The sequence below is a fragment of the Phocoena phocoena genome, chromosome 12, assembly GCF_963924675.1.
Source record: "Phocoena phocoena chromosome 12, mPhoPho1.1, whole genome shotgun sequence".
NCBI lineage: Eukaryota > Metazoa > Chordata > Mammalia > Artiodactyla > Phocoenidae > Phocoena > Phocoena phocoena.
The window spans coordinates 15,103,280-15,124,847 of record NC_089230.1 but is presented as its reverse complement, the minus strand read 5'-3'; the positions used below and the strand labels follow the sequence as shown (position 1 = coordinate 15,124,847).

At 41.1% G+C, this 21,568-nt stretch overlaps 1 protein-coding gene across 1 annotated transcript in view; it reads left to right on the top strand.

Moving 5' to 3' along the window:
• Positions 1 to 21,568, top strand: part of PLEKHG1 (pleckstrin homology and RhoGEF domain containing G1) — a 93,212-nt gene that overhangs the window by 5,008 nt on the left and 66,636 nt on the right. Inside the window, exon 2 of the mRNA XM_065888818.1 lies at positions 4,030 to 4,538. Coding sequence (XP_065744890.1) covers positions 4,131 to 4,538 — 408 coding nt within the window. The 5' untranslated portion in view covers positions 4,030 to 4,130. The remainder of the gene's footprint in view (positions 1 to 4,029; positions 4,539 to 21,568) is intronic.

Below are 21,568 nucleotides of genomic sequence, written 5' to 3'. Positions count from 1 at the left end.
GAAGGAATGTTTTTATTTTGAAGGCTTTTAAGCTACAGTACTCCTAGTTGTAAGAATCAAGGCCCCTCTACACGTGCTTCCGCCACCACCACGTCCAGGTTTACCAAGGGTCAGAAGGACCAAGACCCTCAAGGCGGGAAAATCAGCTTACTTTAGGGTATTCATGGTCAAAAGATCCACTAACATGGGCCATTAGTAATGATTGGCAAATTCTCAGAAGTTGCTATATTATTAGTCCTGTGTTTGAGATCTGGTAAGAAAAAGAGAGAGGCTTTGAGAAGGAGAGCAAAGCAAAGCAGCAAGTTACCCAAATGTTAACACAATCACCAACATCTTTCACTCAAGGGGAGGATAAAGCTTTCTTTTTTTATTTTTTTAAATTCATTTATTTATTTATTTTTGGCTGCGTTGGGTCTTCATTGCTGTGCATGGGCCTTCTCCGCTTGTGGCCAGCGGGGGCTACTCTGCATTGCGGTGCACGGGCTTCTCATTGCAGTGGCTTCTCTTGTTGTGGAGCACAGGCGCTAGGCATGGAGGCTCTAGCACAGCTGTGGCACGAGGGCTCAGTAGTTTGGCTCGCAGGCTCTAGAGTGCAGGCTCAGTAGTTATGGCGCATGGGCTCAGTTGCTCTGCGGCATGTGGGATCTTCCCGGACCAGGGCTCGAACCTGTGTCCCCTGCGTTGGCAGGCGGATTTTCAACCACTGCGCCACCAGGGGAGTCCCGGATAAAGCTCTCTTGCTCTACAGTTTTCTTTCTCGTGTTTCAGTTTATCATGGGAAACCAGCTACCCCAATATCCAGTACACAGCCCTTGTCTCCCAATTCTATCTTCACTACCTCATAACAATATTGTATATTAACGAATGGAGTAAAAAAAAGATAAACTTCAAATTGTATTTACCTCTTCATTCACTATTATTGGAATAAAGATTGATAAGGAAGTAAGTTTAAATCTTACAGAATAATATAATTATCTAGAAGATTTCTAGATCAGCATTGTCCAACTGGAATACAATGCAAGACGTATATATTTTGTAATTTTCTAGTAGCCACATTTTAAAAGGTAAGATGAAACCAGTGAAAATAATTTTAAGAAGATCTTTTATTTAACCCACTATTCCAAAGTATGATTTCAACACATAATTAATATGAAGATTATTAGTTAAGTATTTTACGCTTATCTGTTTCATGCCGCATCTTTGGAAGCTGGCGTATGTTTTGCACTTAGAGCACATCTCAATTTGGATGAGGTGCATTTCAAGTGCTCAGTAGTCACATGTGGCTACTGGCTACTGTGTTGAAAAGTGCAGCTCTAGAGATAAATATTAACAATTGATGAATTGTATTAGGAGGAATAGGCCAGGCAGAGTGGAAATCTTAAATTATTTTGAAGGAGGTGAGAACAAGACTAGACAGTTTTTATGAGGTACATTTCCTTATGTGAGAAAACTATAATTATATAATCAACATAAAAAATGTTATCCATTAACAAATGCAGTCCCCTATTATATGCCATTATATGACCTAGTTTTAAATGTTTCACTTCTGTCATTGGCAGTTTTGGAAAGTATGTAATTTGGGACAGAAAGCCCCAAGTTGGCCAAATACTAGAGATACCAAATATCTCAAATATTCTATTTTATTCTATTCAGTTGGCACTCTGAATGGGCTGGTCCAGTGACCTAGAGCACAAGGCCTGGTATCGGGACATATGAAGCCTTCCTTGGAACCAGGTCCAACTGATGCTGGTATATAAGATTCATCCATGAAGGGATCCCTGTTGACCCGAGTATCATATCCCACTCTCTCCAGCCTTTGAAAGTATAAAAGGCACTAGCAGCCCTAGCAGCCCAACACGGACTCCTCTAAACATCTGGTAATTATTTGTGCCTCTTTAATCCCTTGGTCCCAATATTGGCTGGCTAACTTGGAGTGAAAGTAAGTAAAGAAGTGAGTCTCTCTGTTGTGTTCATTTTTCACCATCCTGATAATGAATATTTGCCAAGAGTGATGTTACTATCAAATATGGTTTTCTCTACTGGAGAGAAGGTTGATTCTCATCTGGTCGGAAAATCAGAAGTTGTCCTGGAGACCAGCGTATCCATATCTATGGGGAATAGATGATCTAGACCTTTCCAGATGCTCTTTCATAAAGAGTAGTACGTCCAACTTATGCTTGGTCCTAATTCATAGCCTCATTCGCCCATTGGGACCTCAAAGAACCCTTATATACTTATATAAGTTAGTGCCCATTCCTGAAAGTGACATCAACCTCAAGCTTATGGTTGTGATGGGTGCCGTTGTGTGTCTGCTCCTAATCTGAACTGCCCAGGACTTTCTCAACACCAGTCCGAGACATGGGTGAGCATCCTTTGCTGTAAACATACGTAAGTGCCCGGCTGCTGCTTGGATTCTTCCGGCACTCAAGTTGGAGCTGGATTTTCAGCACAGGTGCATTTTAACTACTATGACCAGTCCATGTTTTATAGGCCATAAAGCTGTTACAGAGCAAGCAGAAAGAATATCGCAAAAGCCTTAAAAATTGGGGGCAAATATACCACGTGGTAGTGGTTATGCTGGTAATTTACTGATTTTCTGCACGTTTCTTACCGTTCCTTCTTGTTGACCCATCAGTTCCTTTACTTGACATTCATAATTTTAATAATTGCAGTATAATCTTGCACAGATATGTACCATGGATATAAACCATCTAGAAAAAGTCTGGATGTTGAAGGATATAGACTTGATGGGTTCTTTTTTATTTTGGAAATATTGGTACCAGCTGTTTGATGATCTTTATTATCAAGTCAAACCAAATTCATGTTCCTTTTGAAAAGACAATCATTAGTCTATATTCTTGTTATTGTATTTGTCTTCTTATAACCTTCCATACCTAAGTTTCACTCTCTTGTTTTTCTAACAAGACCTATAAACATGGATTTTGGTAGATTTTGAAATCAAACAGATTTCTTCACTAATCACTCTCTTTATCGCGAGGCATTTTGTTTCTGTAAACCTGGGATAGCATTGCTAGGGGGATACAGCGTGGATCCTGCCTTTCACATGAAGAAGACTGGAACTTTGTGTGTTTCACCAAAATAGCTTCTGCAAGTTTAAAGTCCATGAAAGGTCTTTTTTGGACCCAAGATTTAAGTGCTGTTATTTAATTGCATGGTCACACTGTCATGTTATTGAACTCTACGTGCAGAACGTGTTCATCAAATATACTCTGTAACAGCGTAACTCCATGTAGACCGCAAATGGAATGCCAGCTTTCAAGAAGAGATTTGGAGAAATGTTCTGATGGGACGGTTAAGTTTTAACGGGGATGTGAGTCTCAATATTTTGGGTTTTCTTACCCAGCATTAGAAAATTATTGTCCATGTGACACTTTCTTTAACGCTGTGTTACAAGTAAAGTGTAAAATTGTCAGCGTTGTTAAGTCAAGTAGTGGTGCTTCCAGGTTGGTAGCTTAAATTTTTGTGGAATTATAGTGGAATACTTAAAATCTAAAACAGTGCTTCTCAAAATACAATAAGAATCACGTAGGATGTGTTTTAAATACGTAAGCATCACCTGTGGTGCTTGTTAAAGCTCTAGATTCCTTGTGCCCTGAGCCCTGAGCCTTGATTTAGTAGATCTGGACTAATCTGCTCTATTAGTCATCCCAGGTGCTCACACTTTGAGGCCGTGGATGCAGTGCTTCTCAAACTTTAAAGTGTGCGCACATGGCATTGGCGTCTTGGGAAAACGCAGACTGACGGTCAGTAGGTCCGAGGTAGTGCCGGAGACTCTGATTCTGATGCATTTCCATGTGATGCTTTAGAAACTCCAACTCTGCAACTCAGCGTCCCATGGGTATCTTTACATTTCCGTCTATACCTAACTTGCTACCTTTTTGCTTTGGACTGCGTAGATTGAGCTAGGTTTTAACCGCCTTTAAACTTTCTGTTTGATATAATTTAAAAATACTTGCCTACCTTGCTTATCTTGTCCTTTTCCTTATTTATTTTTTTTCATGCGTATAGATGTGCACCAGTTGCGTCTTGAAGTGCCATCAGCTGTAACACAAGCTCCAGATCCCAAAACCACAGCCAGGCCCTCCCGCTGCTCCCAAGAACTGAAAGCCATGGAGCTTTCTGACAGCGACCGCCCGGTCAGCTTTGGTTCCACGTCGTCCTCGGCCTCCTCCCGGGACAGCCATGGTTCCTTTGGCAGCAGAATGACCTTAGTTTCAAACAGCCACTTGGGCTTGTTTCCCCAGGATAAGGAAGCAGGGGCCATAAAGCTGGAGCTGATGCCAGCCAGGCCGTTTTCCAGCAGCGAGCTGCCGAGGGACAGTGCATCCGCCCAACAGAACACGGACCAGGGCAGTGAGAGGCAGCCCTGGGCCCAGCACAGAGTGGAAACCAACGGGGCGACCAAAACGGGGGCAGAATCAGCCACCAGCCCCAAGCTGCTCTATGTGGACAGAGTTGTGCAGGAGATTCTGGAGACCGAGAGGACTTACGTGCAAGATTTAAAAAGCATCGTAGAGGTAAGACAAATTGTCGGCTTTTAAAATTTGTCCTGCAGGATCAACCTGTTCGCAAAATCAAGAGCACAGCCAGGTGTCTTCTAAGAGGCAAGAGTGGTGTGAATGTTTAAACAGATCATAACTTAAGAGGAACCCTAGGGCCATCCTCTCTGTGTTAAGATCCTCTTAATACTTGCACTCACGAATTGATTACACGCTGGGAGTAAGAATGATGATACCGGTGTATACACCGGTGTGTTGTGTTAGTGAATCCTGCCCCAAAGGTCTGAGAGTCTCTGGCAGAGCGTGGAGCAGACAGAGGATGGAGGCTTCCTGACTTGCAGGTGTCAGGTGTGTACTGACTGAGCCCATCAGGCTATCTTCGCCTTAATCACAATTGTCTCCTGGTGTCTGGAGCTTCCAAATCTATAGATGCCTGTGTCTCACCTCCAGAGACCGATTTCCTGGGCCTGGGGTGTGGTCTGCGGGTAGGAGGAAATTATGGAAGATCCCCAGGTGATTCTTCTATGCAAACAAGCCTGGGAATTACCGTTTGATGCTGTTTTCTGTATTGGTTGGTATCTGAGGGAAGGTGGTGAAAGATAGAGAAAAACCCTGGGCTTGTTCTTAGGCATTTACTTTCCTTTTATGGTAAGCAAGTTTGCATAAATTCTTTGACTCCCTGCAAATTGAACTCAGCTCAGGTACCAGATCGCAGACTCTGGAAATTCAATGATTAATTTGTTGTTGTTGTTTTCTCTGTATCCTTTCTTTATTTTTTAAGTTTTTATTTTATGTGGGAGTATAGTTGATTTATTCAATTATTAATTTGACTTTGATTTAGAGTTAGGTTTTCAAGGATAAAGAATTACCAGAGCCACTCAGATATTAATTCATTCTCAATTAATGATTTAAAATATTAGTATTAATGGTTCAAAGGCAAATTGATATTATTATAAAGCTACACTCCCTTTGCTGCCTAGTACTATCCCAGATTCTTTCATCCGTTAGTGCCTACTTCCTGTTTTTAGACTTTTAATCTAAAATGTGTTTCAGAATAAAGTGGTGGAATATTTGCTGATGAGGACATTCTCCACCGAATATATACATTCTTATAGCTTTAGGGGAAAAACAAATTCTTAAGGCACAATTGTGTGTTGAGTTCCACAAATGATGGAACCAGACACTGTCTACTAAAAATAGTTATGACATAACTTCCCAGTAAAAATAGAAAAATCAATTGATGCTCAACCAAAACAATATGTGATACCAAATGTAGAATAAACCAGGCCAATTGTTTCTTTAATTTCATCAATGACGTCATTTGTACTTGAGAAGGAATACCTGTGAGACTGCCAAAAATTTTGGAACCTCTCAGGAAAGTTATGGTTGTCAGAGCTTTCTTTGGTCTGTCCTTTTTTCTTTCTTTCTTGGAAACTTTACCACTTCATCAAAACTCACCGTACTGACAGAGAAACCTTCAATGACTAAGCTGGGATCCTGTGAACACTTTTTTTTTTTTTTCTGAGGCTGATTGACAAACCTTAGGTGAGAAGAAATAAGGTAAGATGTGTATGAAAGAAAACAGATCAAGACAGAATTTTTTTTCTAAGAAAGTTTCAGCAGAAGTTTTATTCCAAGCTCTCCAAACGTTCTTGTCTTTTTTCCCTTATCAGTGCATTAGCCATGTTTTACACTAGGGGTTAGTGGACTTTTTCTATAAAGGGCCAGATAGTAAATATTTTAGGCTTTCTGGGCCCTAAGCTGTCAGTCCTAACTGCTCAGTCCTGCCACTGTAGCCCAGCAGCAGCCCCAGACACTATGTCAATGAAGGGGCGTGTAAGTTCCAGGAAAACTTTAGGGCTGGGCTGGACCCAAGGGCCATGGTTCGCCAAGCCCTGTATTAGACTATGTATTTGTGCCTGCATTTCATCAACTGTAAAATGAGACTAATCATACCTGCCTTATAGGGTTGTTATTTTGAGAATTCAACTTGATAATACATAAAAAGCTCACACGACAGCGCCTGCAACGTGGTAAGCATTAATAAGTGGAAACTATCATCATCACCGGCCTCTTCTGAATTTGCTGGTTGAGAGTGAACAAACCACTCTCGACCGGCCCAGTTATAGCTGTCTTACCTGAAGTCTTTCACAAAAATAAACAGATTAGTAATTCACTACAGCAGAAATTTAATTAGGAAAAAGTAATTTTAAATGGGTGATTCCAACATTATTATTTTGAAGGCAATTGGATTATTTCTGAGGAACCCACGGAAAATCTGAGGTGACACGTAAGAGGGAGAGGAGAGATGGAGAAGGTTGTTGGAGTGAGGGTGGTTGGGAGAAATGTCCCAAATATAGAAGGAGGCACCGGGTAGGAAGAAGTAGATGCTGCTTTGCTCCAAAGTCACCGGGATGCTTCGAGTCACATCCCTTCCCCGCCTAGAAAAGTGCAGAGTCTCTTCAGATCACGATTGGTCACTGCAGCCTCTTCTCGACACACTTTTGTGTGTGACCACCTCTGTTTCTCAAGATCACAATTTTCACAAAATTGTGAAATTTTGTTTTACCTAGTTCTTTCCTTTATGGAAAGAACTAGATAAAATTCTTGTTTTATTTTATCTTGATCTTGATAAAATTTTGTTTTATCTAGTTCTTTCCTTTATGGAGAGTAACCAATTATTTTCTAGCTTGCAGCAACCTTACCCAATAAAGACTGTTATGAGGGGTATTCTTTTAAAATACAAAGCGTTAACTCCTTTAAAAATCCATTTTTCTTGATCCATTTCTAACCTGTTTTTATAATTCTTTAGCTGAGTTCTCTAACACCCTCAATTTTTCAAATGCAGAATTTTTGGTTGGGAAAAGGGCTACTTAGTAACAACCTACCATAATCTCTCACGACACAAAGAGACAGAGTTTGTTCGTTGACGTTCTAAGCAAGAATTATTTCTGGAAAAAAACATCTAATCACTTATAGAGATAACTGGGAAGTCATTTTTCACTTATGCAGTAGCACAGTTTCGGACTGTCCACACTCTCTACTTTATTGACTTCCCACTAACTAATATCCTTCAATAATCAGTCTCGGTTTAATTAATTTTCCTGTAAGCGGTACATTTTATCTGTAGTATATCCTATCCATACATAATCCTCACCACTCAGGTTTAGGTTTAGTTCTTAGAATTTATAAAAAGAAACATCTTTGTGAAAGGTCATTGATATATACACTGCTTTAGAAGATGTTAATACTGTGTGCTTTGATAGCTCAACATGGTACCAAATAGCATCAGAGTAGCTTATTTCTGAGAAGAGATCCTGCTGACCTTATCTGGGCAATAGGATTCCCAGATGTTAGTTACAAGGCAAAAGAGGATGTATGTCTCTCTTTCCCTACGTAGAGACATCGTATTAAAATAATCCCAAATATATTGGTTTTTTTTCTTCCCCATGCCGTTTAGGAATTCAAAAATGAATTCCTAATGCTTTCTGAAAATTTAACTGAGAAATGTTATTGTTCTTATTGTTATTGGTCTTCATCCCTTGCATCCTCCCCAGACCCTTTTCTCTGTCCCCCCATCCCCTCCCCATGGCTACTCCATCCTCTGCTCCTTTGCCTGACGTCCTAGTGATTTGCTTTTGTACACTTGACATTTGAGAGAGAGAGAGAGAGGTGAGGTCTTGACTATCACCCATACTGAAAGAAACAATAGAGCTGTTATTTCCATTTCTATATATGGCTCCTAATAACATTCACAGATAAAATGAGATAATAAGTATGAAAGCAAGTTTTAAAAGTTAAAAGTAAAATCGCCAATGATACAATTTGTGGAGAGGGAGAAATTCATAGCTGGAAAGTAGGAAATAAGGGTTTCTTTCATGTTTAATGGGACGGTAGATTGAGCAGAGACTCTCATGCGTAGAGGGGGTTTCTTTAATCTTTCTAAATGATCTATAAAAGAGCCTTTGACAGTCTCATAAACTTGGCCCCAGATATAGTTCATGGCCTGTTTTAACCTTTTTAGGAAAGTTTTTAAATAATTCATAGCATCATGTAATACTGTGTAATTAGAAGTTACATCCCTACTACAAAATGGCATCTTTGAAGTATAAGAAATACTAAATTAAATCATCTTTTGGGATGCTGAGGACGTGTATTTAGTGAGGAAAAAGTGGGTAGAATATTAAAAGTAACATGTGAGGTTTTTTTTTTTATCATATTCCAGAAAGCTAAAATCCTTTTCCAAGCACCTCTATCCTTACAGTGTGTTAAAAAGTTAAGAAGTGATTATTATAGCTTTACTGTGTAAAATTTAAAGAGCCAAAGCCTTAAGCAATCCTTGTTGAAAGCATTCAGCATTGTTCAAAAGCTGTTGCTACACAAGGATTATACTGTTGCTCTCCAACCCCCAGCTCTTGTATTTATCGGTCGACACGGGCTCTTTGTTTATCGTGTGATAGTACAGACAGTGGCAGGGTAGGTGGACGAGAGAAGGATGCTTTCCACGCACTTAGTGATATGAAGCACATTGAAAGCTATTCTGCCTGTTGCCATAGCTTAAAGAGGATGCCCTTAGCACCGGAGGTATCCGTTAGTGGAAGGAGAACTCTCACGCTTGGGAAGCGAGCCTCTCCCAGATCTGTGCAGAGTGAATGAAGGAACCCAGTGATCACGCCCAGGGCATTTGTGCAGTGACTCCACCCTTGACTCTGCCTGGAGACTTAGGTCTTAGGCTGGTGAGGTGACTAAGACTTGGATAAAATGGAATCTGAGTGGGCTTTTGTCCTGTGCCACCCCTCAAGGGCAACGCTGTCAAGCTTGGAGGTGGTTTCTCTTGAAGCCTGGCTTCCTGGATTCTGTCGGAGAGATAAGATGTTTTGGTGTGGAAACGTCAGTGTATGTCTCTGCTACTCTTTTCCCTTGGCCGTGAAAGGATGGCTTTACACGGGCGTTCCCTGGACCAGCCATAACTGCTTAGCATACTTGACAAGAGGAGAAAGGTTTTGAACCAAGGGAAGAGGCTGTTGAGATGTGGTGAACTGTCATAGATTTTATTGTCTTTCTATTTGCAGATGTCCTCACTCACTACTTTCCCTCCAGTTTAAATAAACTGGCACTTTTTATGAGTTTCATTTAGACTAAGATTTTTTGAATATTGAGGGAAGTATGTGTTCAATGCTAGAGTGTAGGACTTGTCAGGGATTGTTTTTAATGAAGGCTTATTATGTGGGTGGGTTTAATGAAGAATTTATGCTGTAGCACTTGGCATAATGTAACATACTTTTTCTTTTACATGGCATTTGAGCATTTTTGTTTGAATGGGTCTATTTTTCCTTCCAAGGACTTGTATCATGGTGGGTGAATGAGATCTTTCCTAAAACCATTTAAGATCTATGGTAATTTGGAAGCAAACCTGTTAAGTAGTTTCGTGCTTATGTAGAAGTTATTCCTCAAATAGCACATCTAACCACTGTACGTGAGCCCCCCCAAACTTCACTTTGACTGTTTCCATGCCTCTTTGTTGTTGTTTCGCCCCCCTCCTTCCCTACCCTACCCCACCCCACCCCACTCTCATTTCTTGTCACCTTAACAACGACAGAAACTTACAAGATGAGAACATAGTGACTTTGAGTGTTCCTCTCTTCTACTGGTTGCAGCCTAATATGGGAGGGAGGGCAGGGACCTGGCCTTTTAACTCTTTTGTCCATTTAGAATGTTCTGATCATACCTTATGATTAATTGCTAATGAACATCGAAAGTAGGCCAAGGTGGGCAGCATCTAGTAAAAGCAAAGTGAGTTGAGGTTTGCAGAGTTGCTGTGCAAAAGTAGCTGTGGGCTGTTCACACAAGTTCGTGTATACTTAATGAATGATGTCAGTTTATTTCCTCCAAATCGTTCTGGCTAGATCTTGAGTCAAAACTTAGGAAAGTTAGTCAAAATAACGATATTGGTCAGATTCTTCTGGGAGCGCGGTAGACAGTGAGTATCACCGATGTGAAACCTTAAGCTTTGTGACCACACCCGCCACCTCAATGAATCCGAACAGCTGTAAACATACTTCATAGCTACCACTTCTAAATTTTCTAGATATGTGCCTTAATAACAAAAACACCAACAAACAACATTAACAGCAGCTAATATTTGAGTACATTTCAGGCACTGCATTAAGCGCTTAAAGCCTCAGCCACAGCCCCATCTTGTGGGTACTATAATTTCTTATTTTTAGCACAAGAATACTGCGTGTACAAAGAGTAAAGGAACTTATCCAAGATCTGTAAATAGTGGTAGAGCTGGAGCTGGAACCCAAGTTTCACTCTAAAGCCCCTCTTTTACTCCTACACTGTTATTGTAAATCTCCTCTTATTGTCTAGCGGAGGGCTCAGAGATTTTGATCTTCTTCTTAAGCTCTCTAGGGCAGGGTGTTGCAACAGCAGGACAATAGACGTTTGGGGCTGGATAGTTCTTGGCTGTAGGGGATAGTCATGTGCATTGTAGGATGTTTAGCAGCAAACCTGGCCTCTACCCACTAGATGCCAATAGAACCACCACCATCCCCACTCTTGACAACCAAAATTGCCTCTAGACATTGCCAAATAGCCCCCGAGGGACAAAATTCCCTTGGTTGAGAACCACTGTTCCAAAAATTTGGAAGGCATAATGTATAAGAGTAGGCTAAGCCACAGTAACAAATAGGCCCCCAATTTAGTGACTTAATACAACAGAAGTTTCTCCTTTTATAGTCATGTATGTGTGTGTTCAGGTTCATGGGAGCTGTGCTCCTCCAGGCAGTCATTCAGGAACCAAGCTGATGAGGCTCTGTCCTCTTCAGTACGTGGCTCCGAAGGTTGTGCTGGGGTCTGTGCCGTCTCAGCTAGGAGGGCAAGAGGACATGGAGACATGCATTGGGGAAGGGGTGGGGGGTTCTGGGACAAGCATAGAAATGGCTCACCCTGTCTCTCATTCCACATCAAACTCTAAGTTTGGAGATATGGTCTAGCTGTGTGCCCAGAAAAAGTAGGAAGCATTTTTGTGAGCAATTGCCTGCGTACGCCATGCATTTTGTATATCTGAAACATTCTCATTGTAAAACCTACACCGTGTGTCCCACCATCCCTAGAAGTAAAACTAAAAATACATGAAGAAGGGACTTCCCTGGTGGCGCAGTGGTTAAGAATCTGCCTGCCAATGCAGGGGACACGGGTTCAAGCCCTGGTCCGGGAAGATCCCACATGCCGCGGAGCAACTAAGCCCGTGCGCCACAACTGCTCAGCCCGCGAGCCACAACTACTGAAGCCCGCGCGCCAAGAGTCTGTGTTCCGCAACAAGAGAAGTCACCGCAATGAGAAGCCTACGCACCGCAATGAAGAGTAGCCCCCGCTCGCTGCAACTAGAGAAAAGCCCACGCACAGCAATGAAGACCCAACACAGCCAAAAATAAATAAATAAATTTTTTAAAAAAATAAAAATAAAAATACATGAAGAAGAAAGCAGGAAAGATTCTGATGATGCTTACTGCCAAGATTATAGTTACTCTCTCTACTAAATAACCCTATAGAATGTTTGAAATGGAATTCTTCATTTAGGACCTGGAACAGATTCAGACCAATGTATCTTCTCTTGTTCCTCCCCTCTTTCATGTCTCCATCACCACCACCCTCTTTTTTCCCCATGATTCCTGATGCCCTCTCCTCTTTTATTTTTGTAGTTTTTCCTATCCATACGACCTGTCAACAGGGCTCTTTGAAATTATTGAACATAATAGGTAGTATTTCAGTTTAAAAAGAGGCCTTTTGGGTCTAGCATAGTTCGAAGGCAGGGATGATACTTCTCTTGCTAGTGTTCTGGAAACCTCTTGAGTAGACTGGAGTCAATGAGGATAATGGACTAATGCCATCAAACCCTTAATAGAATGATGATACTTGGAAGCTGCAAGGTTATTGCCACACTGATAAAGTTTATAAGAAAAGTGAATGCCCTCCTTTTCACTGCCCTGCCCTTCTCTTAGACTCATTTCTGTAGCTATTCTGAGAAGCCAAAATGAGAATTATGGACACTTGAAGAAAAAGTAAGCCATGAAAAACCTAATTGTTGAAAGTGTTTTAATACATTCTTGGGCCTTGCACCCCCTAAATCAACTGACATCATTATGGATGGTTTTCCGTAAGAAGTTGAAGTCAACTTGCATCTTTCCAGAGGTGAACTTGGAGAAAGTAAATTTACCGTTGATAAATAGTAGTCTATTTATATTGTTAACCTTTACCTGGAGTACACTTTTCAAATTACTAAGAACTCTGTAGCAATAGCATAATGAACACCAGCTGGTATAATAATTGTGAATTTAGTGATGTTCCTCATTGTCTCCTTAAGAAATACTAAACCTCAGGTAATGGAAAAGTCACCTTTGCGTTCCTGACAATCCTGACTTGTGACTTGCTTCTTTAGTTTTTATTTTTTTAACTTCTTTATTTTTTGTGACTTGCTTCTTGAAGCTTGGGGCCGGAATCAATAGTTGAGGTCAGTCCAAAGATGCCCAGGCTTTGTAGGACATTTTTACCAGGTTGCAAGGGTTCGTGATCTGAGAAGAGATTATAGTTGCAGCTTGTTTTTAGCTTCCGTATCATATGTCTAAGACCCGAGAGAGAGAGTACAGATGATAGAGGTAAAGAGCTATATGAATTTCAAAGTGCCTACAATCAATTCTGCTATAATTCGACATACGACCTATGTGCTCCTAAAAATCACTCACTATGCAAAATCATATGAGGGAGAAATGGAAAAATGGGTTCCAAGCACAATACTCAAAAACATCATCAGTGACACAAAAAAAGAAAGATAGGAATCTAACAAAAATGGAGACAGTTTTATACATGTTAAATGGTTAAGAAATATATACCTTCTATAGTAAATATGATACTTTACCTCGAAAGAAAACGCTGAAATTTCTTGTGGGAGCCAACTGATTCCCACAGCTGCCACCCTCTGTGAGAGGGAGAAAAAGAGGAGTGAGAGAAAAAGAGTGAGAAAAAAAGAACAATAAAGAGGAAAAAGAACAGAGAAGGAAAAATATAAGGTAGGCTAAGAGGAAGGAGAGAAAAACTGAAGAGAGCAGAAGCCATATGCAGGGTTGCAGTGTGAGTTATTATGGAGTAGGTTTACCTAACATCGATGCGAAATTGATACACGTGCCGTGGATGGGTGCGGCTTTGAGGCACACAAGGTGGACTGAGGTGGACTGAGGTAGCTGGTATGTATTTGAGATGTGTGTGTGTGTGTGTGTGTGTGTGTGTGTGTGTGTGTATTTGTATTCCTCTGCTGCTCTTTGGAAGTGGCTGTACTTTTCTGTGCTCACCTAGTGTTTATCGTGGATGCAATCCTGCCAAGCAAAATTCGGAAATTTAAGTTCAGGTTACTCCCTAGTATATTAATCATGTGGGAACACATTCATGTTTTCAAAGCAAATGTTAAAGCAGAATTGACTGTACTTATTCTCTGGAGTATTATGACTTGTTACAAATAGGTCTCACCCCTCCCCCATCCCCTTTGCTCAGACCAGAAGATTAAAGAACACTATACCTGTTGCAAAAAACACGATCTTCCATTTATGTTAAGTAGGATTAATAAAGACAATGACAGATATTCCTAAAGCACTTTTTATTTCCTCCCTGTCAGAAAAAAATGGTTTAAAAGAATTTCAAGCCCTCCCAGCAATTTGAGACTTTATTTACATTTCTGAAAACTAAAACATAGATTTCTTTTGCCCTAATCTGGGACCAACAGATACGATTACTTGAAAGTGGAGTTGTCAAAAGCTTTTCTTTCGCTGAAAGGATTTTCACAATTTGGTCAAATACTCTTACACAAACTATAGCTCTTGCTGTCTATGAAACTCATTACACCAAGGAGATGTAAGGGGTAAATATTAGTGTATTTCTGATGATAAAATTAGAATATTTTCCACCTGCACTTGCAGATTCACAGTTAGACAATGTATTAAAGCAAAGGACAGACCGACTTACAAACATAACTGAGTACATTGATTTCTTTTGCGAGATCAAGCATTAAGAAGAATACCTGCCACTAAAAAGTCCCTTCCCATTCTATTAAGCTTTTTTTTTAAGGTAACATTTTGATTTTGGATGAAAAGTCATTTCAAAAACTTCAGTTAACTCAGGTGATCGAGTAGCTATTGTTACTGGTCTGCTAAAGAACTGCTAATATATTTCAAAGACTGCCTGTAGGCATAATTCTGTTGAAGATTTGCTAAAACAGGTCATGTTCAGTTGGGGTAGAATTACGCTGCTTTTGGGTGTGTGCCATCTTGAATATTCAGTTATACTGAGTGGATAGAAAATATGGAATTCGGGAAATTGTGTCCAAAACAAACCAACCTTCGGGTTGGGAGTAGTTTCCCATGGTTGGAAATTTCTTCCAAAGAAAACATGTTGCTTACCCCTTGCGAAACTAATCACATCAAAGAATCTACCCAGGTCATTTGACAAGCCTAGAGCAAGTTGGTGTGGAAGCAACCCTGCTCTGTAACACCTAGAAAAGGAAGAGGTAGATTGGGCTGATGTGGGACTTGTCAGCCTCCATAGTTTCGTAACCTGTTTTCCGATCATGTTTTCAGTTTCTCCTCTGCCCACCAAGACTACTCCACTGCTTCAGGGGAATAGCGCTGTTCAATACAGCAGCTCGCACGGAACGTTTTATATCTTTTTAAAACTGGTAAAATAGACGTGACATTTATTATTTTACGTGTACAATTCAATGACATTAAGTACATTGACACTGTTGTACATTGAACTACATAACCATCACCACCTTCCATCTCCAGAAATTTTCTGTCACCCCAGATTGAAACTGCGCACCCATTAAACACTAACTCTCTCTCTTTCCTCAGCCTCAGGCAATCCTTTTTTCATTTTTAAAAATTGTGGTAGGGCTTCCCTGGTGGCGCAGTGGTTGAGAGTCCGCCTGTCGATGCAGGGGACGCGGGTTCGTGCCCCGGTCCGGGAGGATCCCACGTGCCGCGGAGCGGCTGGGCCCGTGAGCCATGGCCGCTGAGCCTGCGCGTCCGGAGCCTGTGCTTCGCAACGGGAGAGGCCACAACGGTGAGAGGTCCGCGTACCGCAAAAAAAAAAAATTTGTGGTAGAATACACATAACATAAAATTTACTGACTTAACCATTTTTAAATGTACAGTTTAGAGGCATTAAGTACATTCACAGTGTTGTGCAAGGAATCCCTAGAATTCTTTTCATCTTGAAACTCTGTACCTGTTAACCCGTAACTCCCCATTCTCCCTCCCTCCTTCCAGCTGCTGATAAGCACCGTTTTACTCTCTGCTTCTATGAATCTGACCACTTTTGACACCTCACATAAGTGGAATCATACAGTACTTGTTCTTTTGTGACTGTTTCACTCAGCATAACGTCTTCAAGTTTCATCCATGTCATAGCCCATGTCAGAATTTTCTTCCTTCTTAAGGTTGGATAATATTCCGTCGTGTGTACATATCCCATTTTGTTTCTCCAGTCATCTGTTGGATGCTTCGATTGCTTCAAACAGCGCCGAATTTTTGATTCAGTAGAATCACACAAAGTTTTACAACTGGAAAATAACTCAGGGAAGTCTAGCTGACCATAGATTCTGAAAGGGTAAGGTGTGTTGGTAAGTTTTCTATTCCTGGCAATCAGCACTGCCTTTGACACTTAATAGGCTATCAGTAAATATTTGCTGAATGAACTATCAAGTTCTACCCAATCATCTTTATAGGTGAGGAAACGGAGATCCAGAGAACCAAGTGATTTCTCCAACTGGATGCAAATCTCAGTTCTGTCACCTACTACCTCTGACCTTGAACAATTATTTAACTTCTGTAATCTTCAGTTTCTTCTTCTTAAAATGAAAGGTATTGCGTACCTTCTAGGATGTTGTGAGGATGAACAGGTAATGCCTGTAAAATGCTTTGCACGGACCTGGCACAGCGGAAACTCTCAACAGCTAAAAACTGTTCAAGTCCAGACCCTGCAGCTAAGTATTGGCAGTGCCAGGACTGTATCCATTTCATTTAGAAACAACTAGAAAAATACAAGAAGCATTTATTGAGTTTCCCTTACGTACCAGTTAAGGAGGGTTCTCATACATACTTGTTAATGAAATGTTCTGGAAACACATTACATTTACTGCCCAGTTTTCTACATCTCAGCCATTGACAAGAATGAAATTGACACGGATACGTGTGAAGGACAGAGCTTGTCACTTCTACATCCAACCACCACGTAGTTTAGACAAAACCAGAGCAGTGGTGTAGAGGGGAAGTGGGAACAATTAGGGTCACTTCCTGAGCAACTTCTTGGGACATGTCTAAACTGTGGCCTTACCTTTTTTCCCCTAGCATATGTATAGGTAGCTTTCTGAGGATGAGAAATTGTCTCCTGCAAGATCAGAGAGTCTGGGCTAGCCCATTTGTAATAATTAACAGATAAATTGATACTCTAGGAACCCTTCTTGCCAACTCCTGTTCTGAAGTAGGAGCTGGCTCTAAAGTTCCAGGTCCTATTTGAAAGGAAGAAGGTAAAGAAGGTTACTGATAAATTGTATAAATTTACTTCATATTCAAAATTATCTAGAATGTTCTAGGTATTACTTTTGGCAAGAAAATCCACTAGAATAAAACTCCTACTTCGAAGATAGGACCAAGTAAAGCAACATAAAGATCCCGTATGAGAACACACAATTAACTGGTCATCAGCTAGGTTCATATCAAGGATAATAAGCCCTCACAGACAGGATCAAGGGGTTATTATTTGAGCAGTTAAAAGCTGTCACCTAAGAAATCTGGTTAGGAAGAGCAGCTAAAAACAGGATTTTTCTAAAGCAGAGGCTGCGCTCCAGTATCACCTGGGGAGCTTTTACAACTCCTGCCCCTCAGGTGTAGCCTGGACTAATGAAATCTGAATCTCCCAGGGTGACATCACTTTTTCTTGAAGCTCTCCATATTCCAATAAGCAATCAACATTGAGGTCCACTGTCCTAAAGGAATTTTTTTCCCTTTGTTATAAAGCAAACAATAGACATTTAAAGACAGCATGAATTACCCCACCCACCCCATGCCCTGTGATGAAATGGTGAAAATGAAGAAAAGCTAGAATGTGCAGTAACTGAATCCAAATCCTGACTCGGCCGTTTCCCTTTGTGATCTTGGATAAGCTACTGAACTTTTCTACATTTCAGTGTTTTTACCTGTAAGATGGGAATAAGAGGATTGTTGTGAAAATAAGACTATCCATGCAAAATGCTAGCACCGTGCTAGGCATATAGTAAGCACTCAAGTGAGAATGATTATTAATATGATCATTATTATTAATATACTTAGTATTATTTGGAAAGGCCAGTAACTTCTGGTACATTTAAAAGTATCATAATATTGTTCTTGCTAATCTACGTTAAGGTATTATTTCAGAAAATTATTTTAACTTTGCAGTTTAAGAAGGATATATACTGTTTTGATTTTGTTAGTTTACCTGATATACTTACATGTAGTTAGAATTTATTTCTAATATCGTACGGGGCTGCCAGGGATGCAGTGGCAGAATGAAATTATTTCCAGAATTTTGACTTGAGCTGAGCTAAACTGAGATTGATTTAACGGGCAGAGCACTGGTCTGGGCTCCAGTCCCAGGCTGACAGTCAGCTGTGTGCCATGGACAGCCAACCAGGCTAACCTCAGCTTCACCCTCTGTAAATGAGTCTAATTCAAGAAGCCAGAATCTAAAGATGACTAGAGATCTCATCTCCTCCAATCTCAGCTCTCAAGAATGCAACTAGGAAATAAGTGAGCCCTTTGAGCAGCCAAAATAGATATTTCAGATGCCAAACAGTAAATCCTGTGTCTTTACCCAAAGAGAGACCCCAAGTTCTCACGAAGAGCCTATTTACTCTACATGTTTAAAATAAGTTTAATTAGGGAATTCCCTGGTGATCCATCCAGTGGTCAGGACTCCGGGCTTTCAGTGCTGAGGGCCCAGTTCAATCCCTGGTGGGGGAACTAAGATCCCGCAAGCCGCGCCGCATGGCCAAAAAATAAATTAATTAACAAAATAAGTTTAATTATTTGGTTTCCTAGCCCACAGCAAGGGGAGGGAGGGAGCGGGAGGAAGCGGATGTGATGACACTAAGGAACCAGAGGAAGAACTCCTTAGAAAATGAATTAAGGGGAAGCAGCCCGCATAGCACAGGGAGATCAGCCTGGTGCTTTGTGACCACCTAGAGGGGTGGGATAGGGAGGGTGGGGGGGAGGGAGACGCAAGAGGGAAGAGATACGGGAACATATGTATATGTATAACTGATTCACTTTGTTACAAAGCGGAAACTAACACACCATTGTAAAGCAATTATACTCCAATAAAGATGTAAAAAAAAAGAAAATGAATTAAGGTAAAGCTATTTAGAGTGGATGCAAAGGCACCTTCTCACCCTGGTGAATTTCACTTGTGAATTATGCCCCAGAGCATAACCTGCATCCTTACTGAGGAGCCTGACTAGCGAGAACATTTTTTGTTATGTTTAGTATACATCTAAAATATGTTGCCTGATGCCTGGTCTTCATATACAAAGTGATTTTTTAATTATGATAACTGACTTTTTATTGAAGTATAGTTGGTTTACAATATTGTGTTCAGTTTTAGATGGACAACAAAGTGATTCAGATATAGATATATTCTTTTTCAGATTCTTTTCCATTATAGGCTGTTACAAGATGTTGAATATAGTTCCCCGTGCTGTACAGTAGAACCTTGTTGTTTATTTTATATATAATAGTGTGTATATGTTAATCCCAACCTCCTAATTTATCCCTCCCCCCAGCTCCCGCTTTCTCCTTTGGTAACTATAAACTTGTTTCTATGTCTGTGAGTCTGTCTCTGTTTTGACCTTTTAAATGTTTTTCACTGTTGTAAAATATACATAACAGAAAATTTACCATTTTCAAGTGTACAACTCAGTGGCAATAAGCACATACATAGTGTTGTGCAACCATCACCACTATCTCTCCCTCTCTCCCCCTCTCCCCCTCTCCCCCTCTCCCCCTCTCCCCCTCTCCCCCTCTCCCCATCTCCCCCTCTCTCCATCTCCCTCCCTTCCTGTCTCTCTCTTTCAGTTCTAAGTAATAAGGTGCCCATAGACATTGTGCTTTTGATTTAATAGAGGAGAAAAAATAGTTTTCCCGAAATCACACATTTTACTCCGTGGGCCTTGGAATTGGAACCAGGCCTCCAATACAACAAAAGGAAATCTTTGAATTTACCCCATTCAGGAGACCCAGTGCTCTTCAAGAAAGTCAAGTGTCTGGGGAGTGTCCCGTCATGCTGGCCCACCTGCACCCTTTTTTACCCTCTGCATAGCGCTTCTTCCCACTCCCCTGGAGGTTCCCAAGCCCATGGCTGTTTCTATGTCAATAAATAACTTCTGGTTAAGACTGTGCTGTAATGAGATCAACAGCAGCATAGCCAGAGAAGCAATAAGATATGTCCTTAGGGCTGCTCATTGTTTTCGATACAATGAACGGAACCGTTTCCCCTATGCATTTCCATAGGGAAATGGATTACCTAATGCCGCCAGAGTATAATCACATTCATGCTCGTTGAAAAACTGCCCATAAAGAGATCAGTCCCTGTGTAGGTTCTTGACTTTAATATATCCAGCCTCGTTGTATTGCAATTTTCAAGTAGAATAGCTTGACCTTGAGGGTCATCATCAATGTGTGTGACTCAGTAGATGGGAAGTCAAATGATGTCTTCCAGCTTTTTCCTCTTTCTATTTAACGCTGTCCAGGTAGCCCCTGCCTTGGGGGCCTGGTTGAAACTTTTATATGTTTCAGGGTCCCAAGTAAATTAGCATAAATTGCACCTACTGTATATAGACCAGTTGCTATGAGAATTACCTATATCACAGTTCCTGTCTCAAGAAGAGACTAGAAAGTATTCCAACTCATTAAATAAGTCATATAGTTAATTACTGTCCCATTCATCATTAGGTCAAGCATACACTAACTGGTCATGTGTATGTGGCAAAACTGACTGTATCTGTTTTAATGGGCCATTATTTGGTGTCCTTATTTCCAGATGTCTGAGGCTCTAGAATTGAGAGTCCTCAAGTGAGGTATGGGTGGTTTTTGACTTGCAAACAGGAAATGTTTTGCTGAGAAATCCATGGCCACATTTTGATGTGTAGTGAAGGCCTTTAAGCCATCGGTGTACGAAGTGATGTGCAGAGTTCCGTGGAGGAGGTCAGAGCACCAAGAACAAAAATCCAGACTGACTGTCATCAAAAGCATGTTACTCTGGGCTTCCCTGGTGGCGCAGTGGTTGAGAGTCCGCCTGCCGATGCAGGGGACACGGGTTCGTGCCCCAGTCTGGGAAGATCCCACATGCCGCGGAGCGGCTAGGCCCGTGAGCCATGGCCGCTGAGCCTGCGCGTCCGGAGGCTGTGCTCCGCAACTGGAGAGGCCACAACAGTGAGAGGCCCACGTACCGCAAAAAAAAAAAAAAAAAAAAAGCATGTTACTCTAATAAGCTGACTACGGTACACAATCCCCTGTGAAGCAGTAAAACCCCTTCCAGGGTCACTTACCCACAGTCGTAAGGAAGCTGTGCTACACGAGTCCTGTACCTCTTTGTACATTTCATTTCCGTACACCAGCCCTTTCCCCTGACAAAAGCTGTGCTTTCAGAGCTGCTGTTTCTCTCTACATTGCTGACTGATCTTCATTTTATAGTGATTCCTGATTCTATAGCTTTTCAACTCTCTGCTTTCCAGGCTCTCCATTGTATAAATTTTTTAATAAACTTAAAAGTAACATGGTGCTGAAAGAACAGGAAAAATTCATTTGTACTGTTTCTGCATGATTGGCTTTGTAAAGGACTGCGTTCCTATGGGGAGAACTACACAGAGTCACGCAAATAAAGAGGGATGGAATGACCAACCTTGGGGGGACTAGCAAGGAAAGTGGGATGTTTTGAAGGAGTAGAGAACCATGCACTAGTAA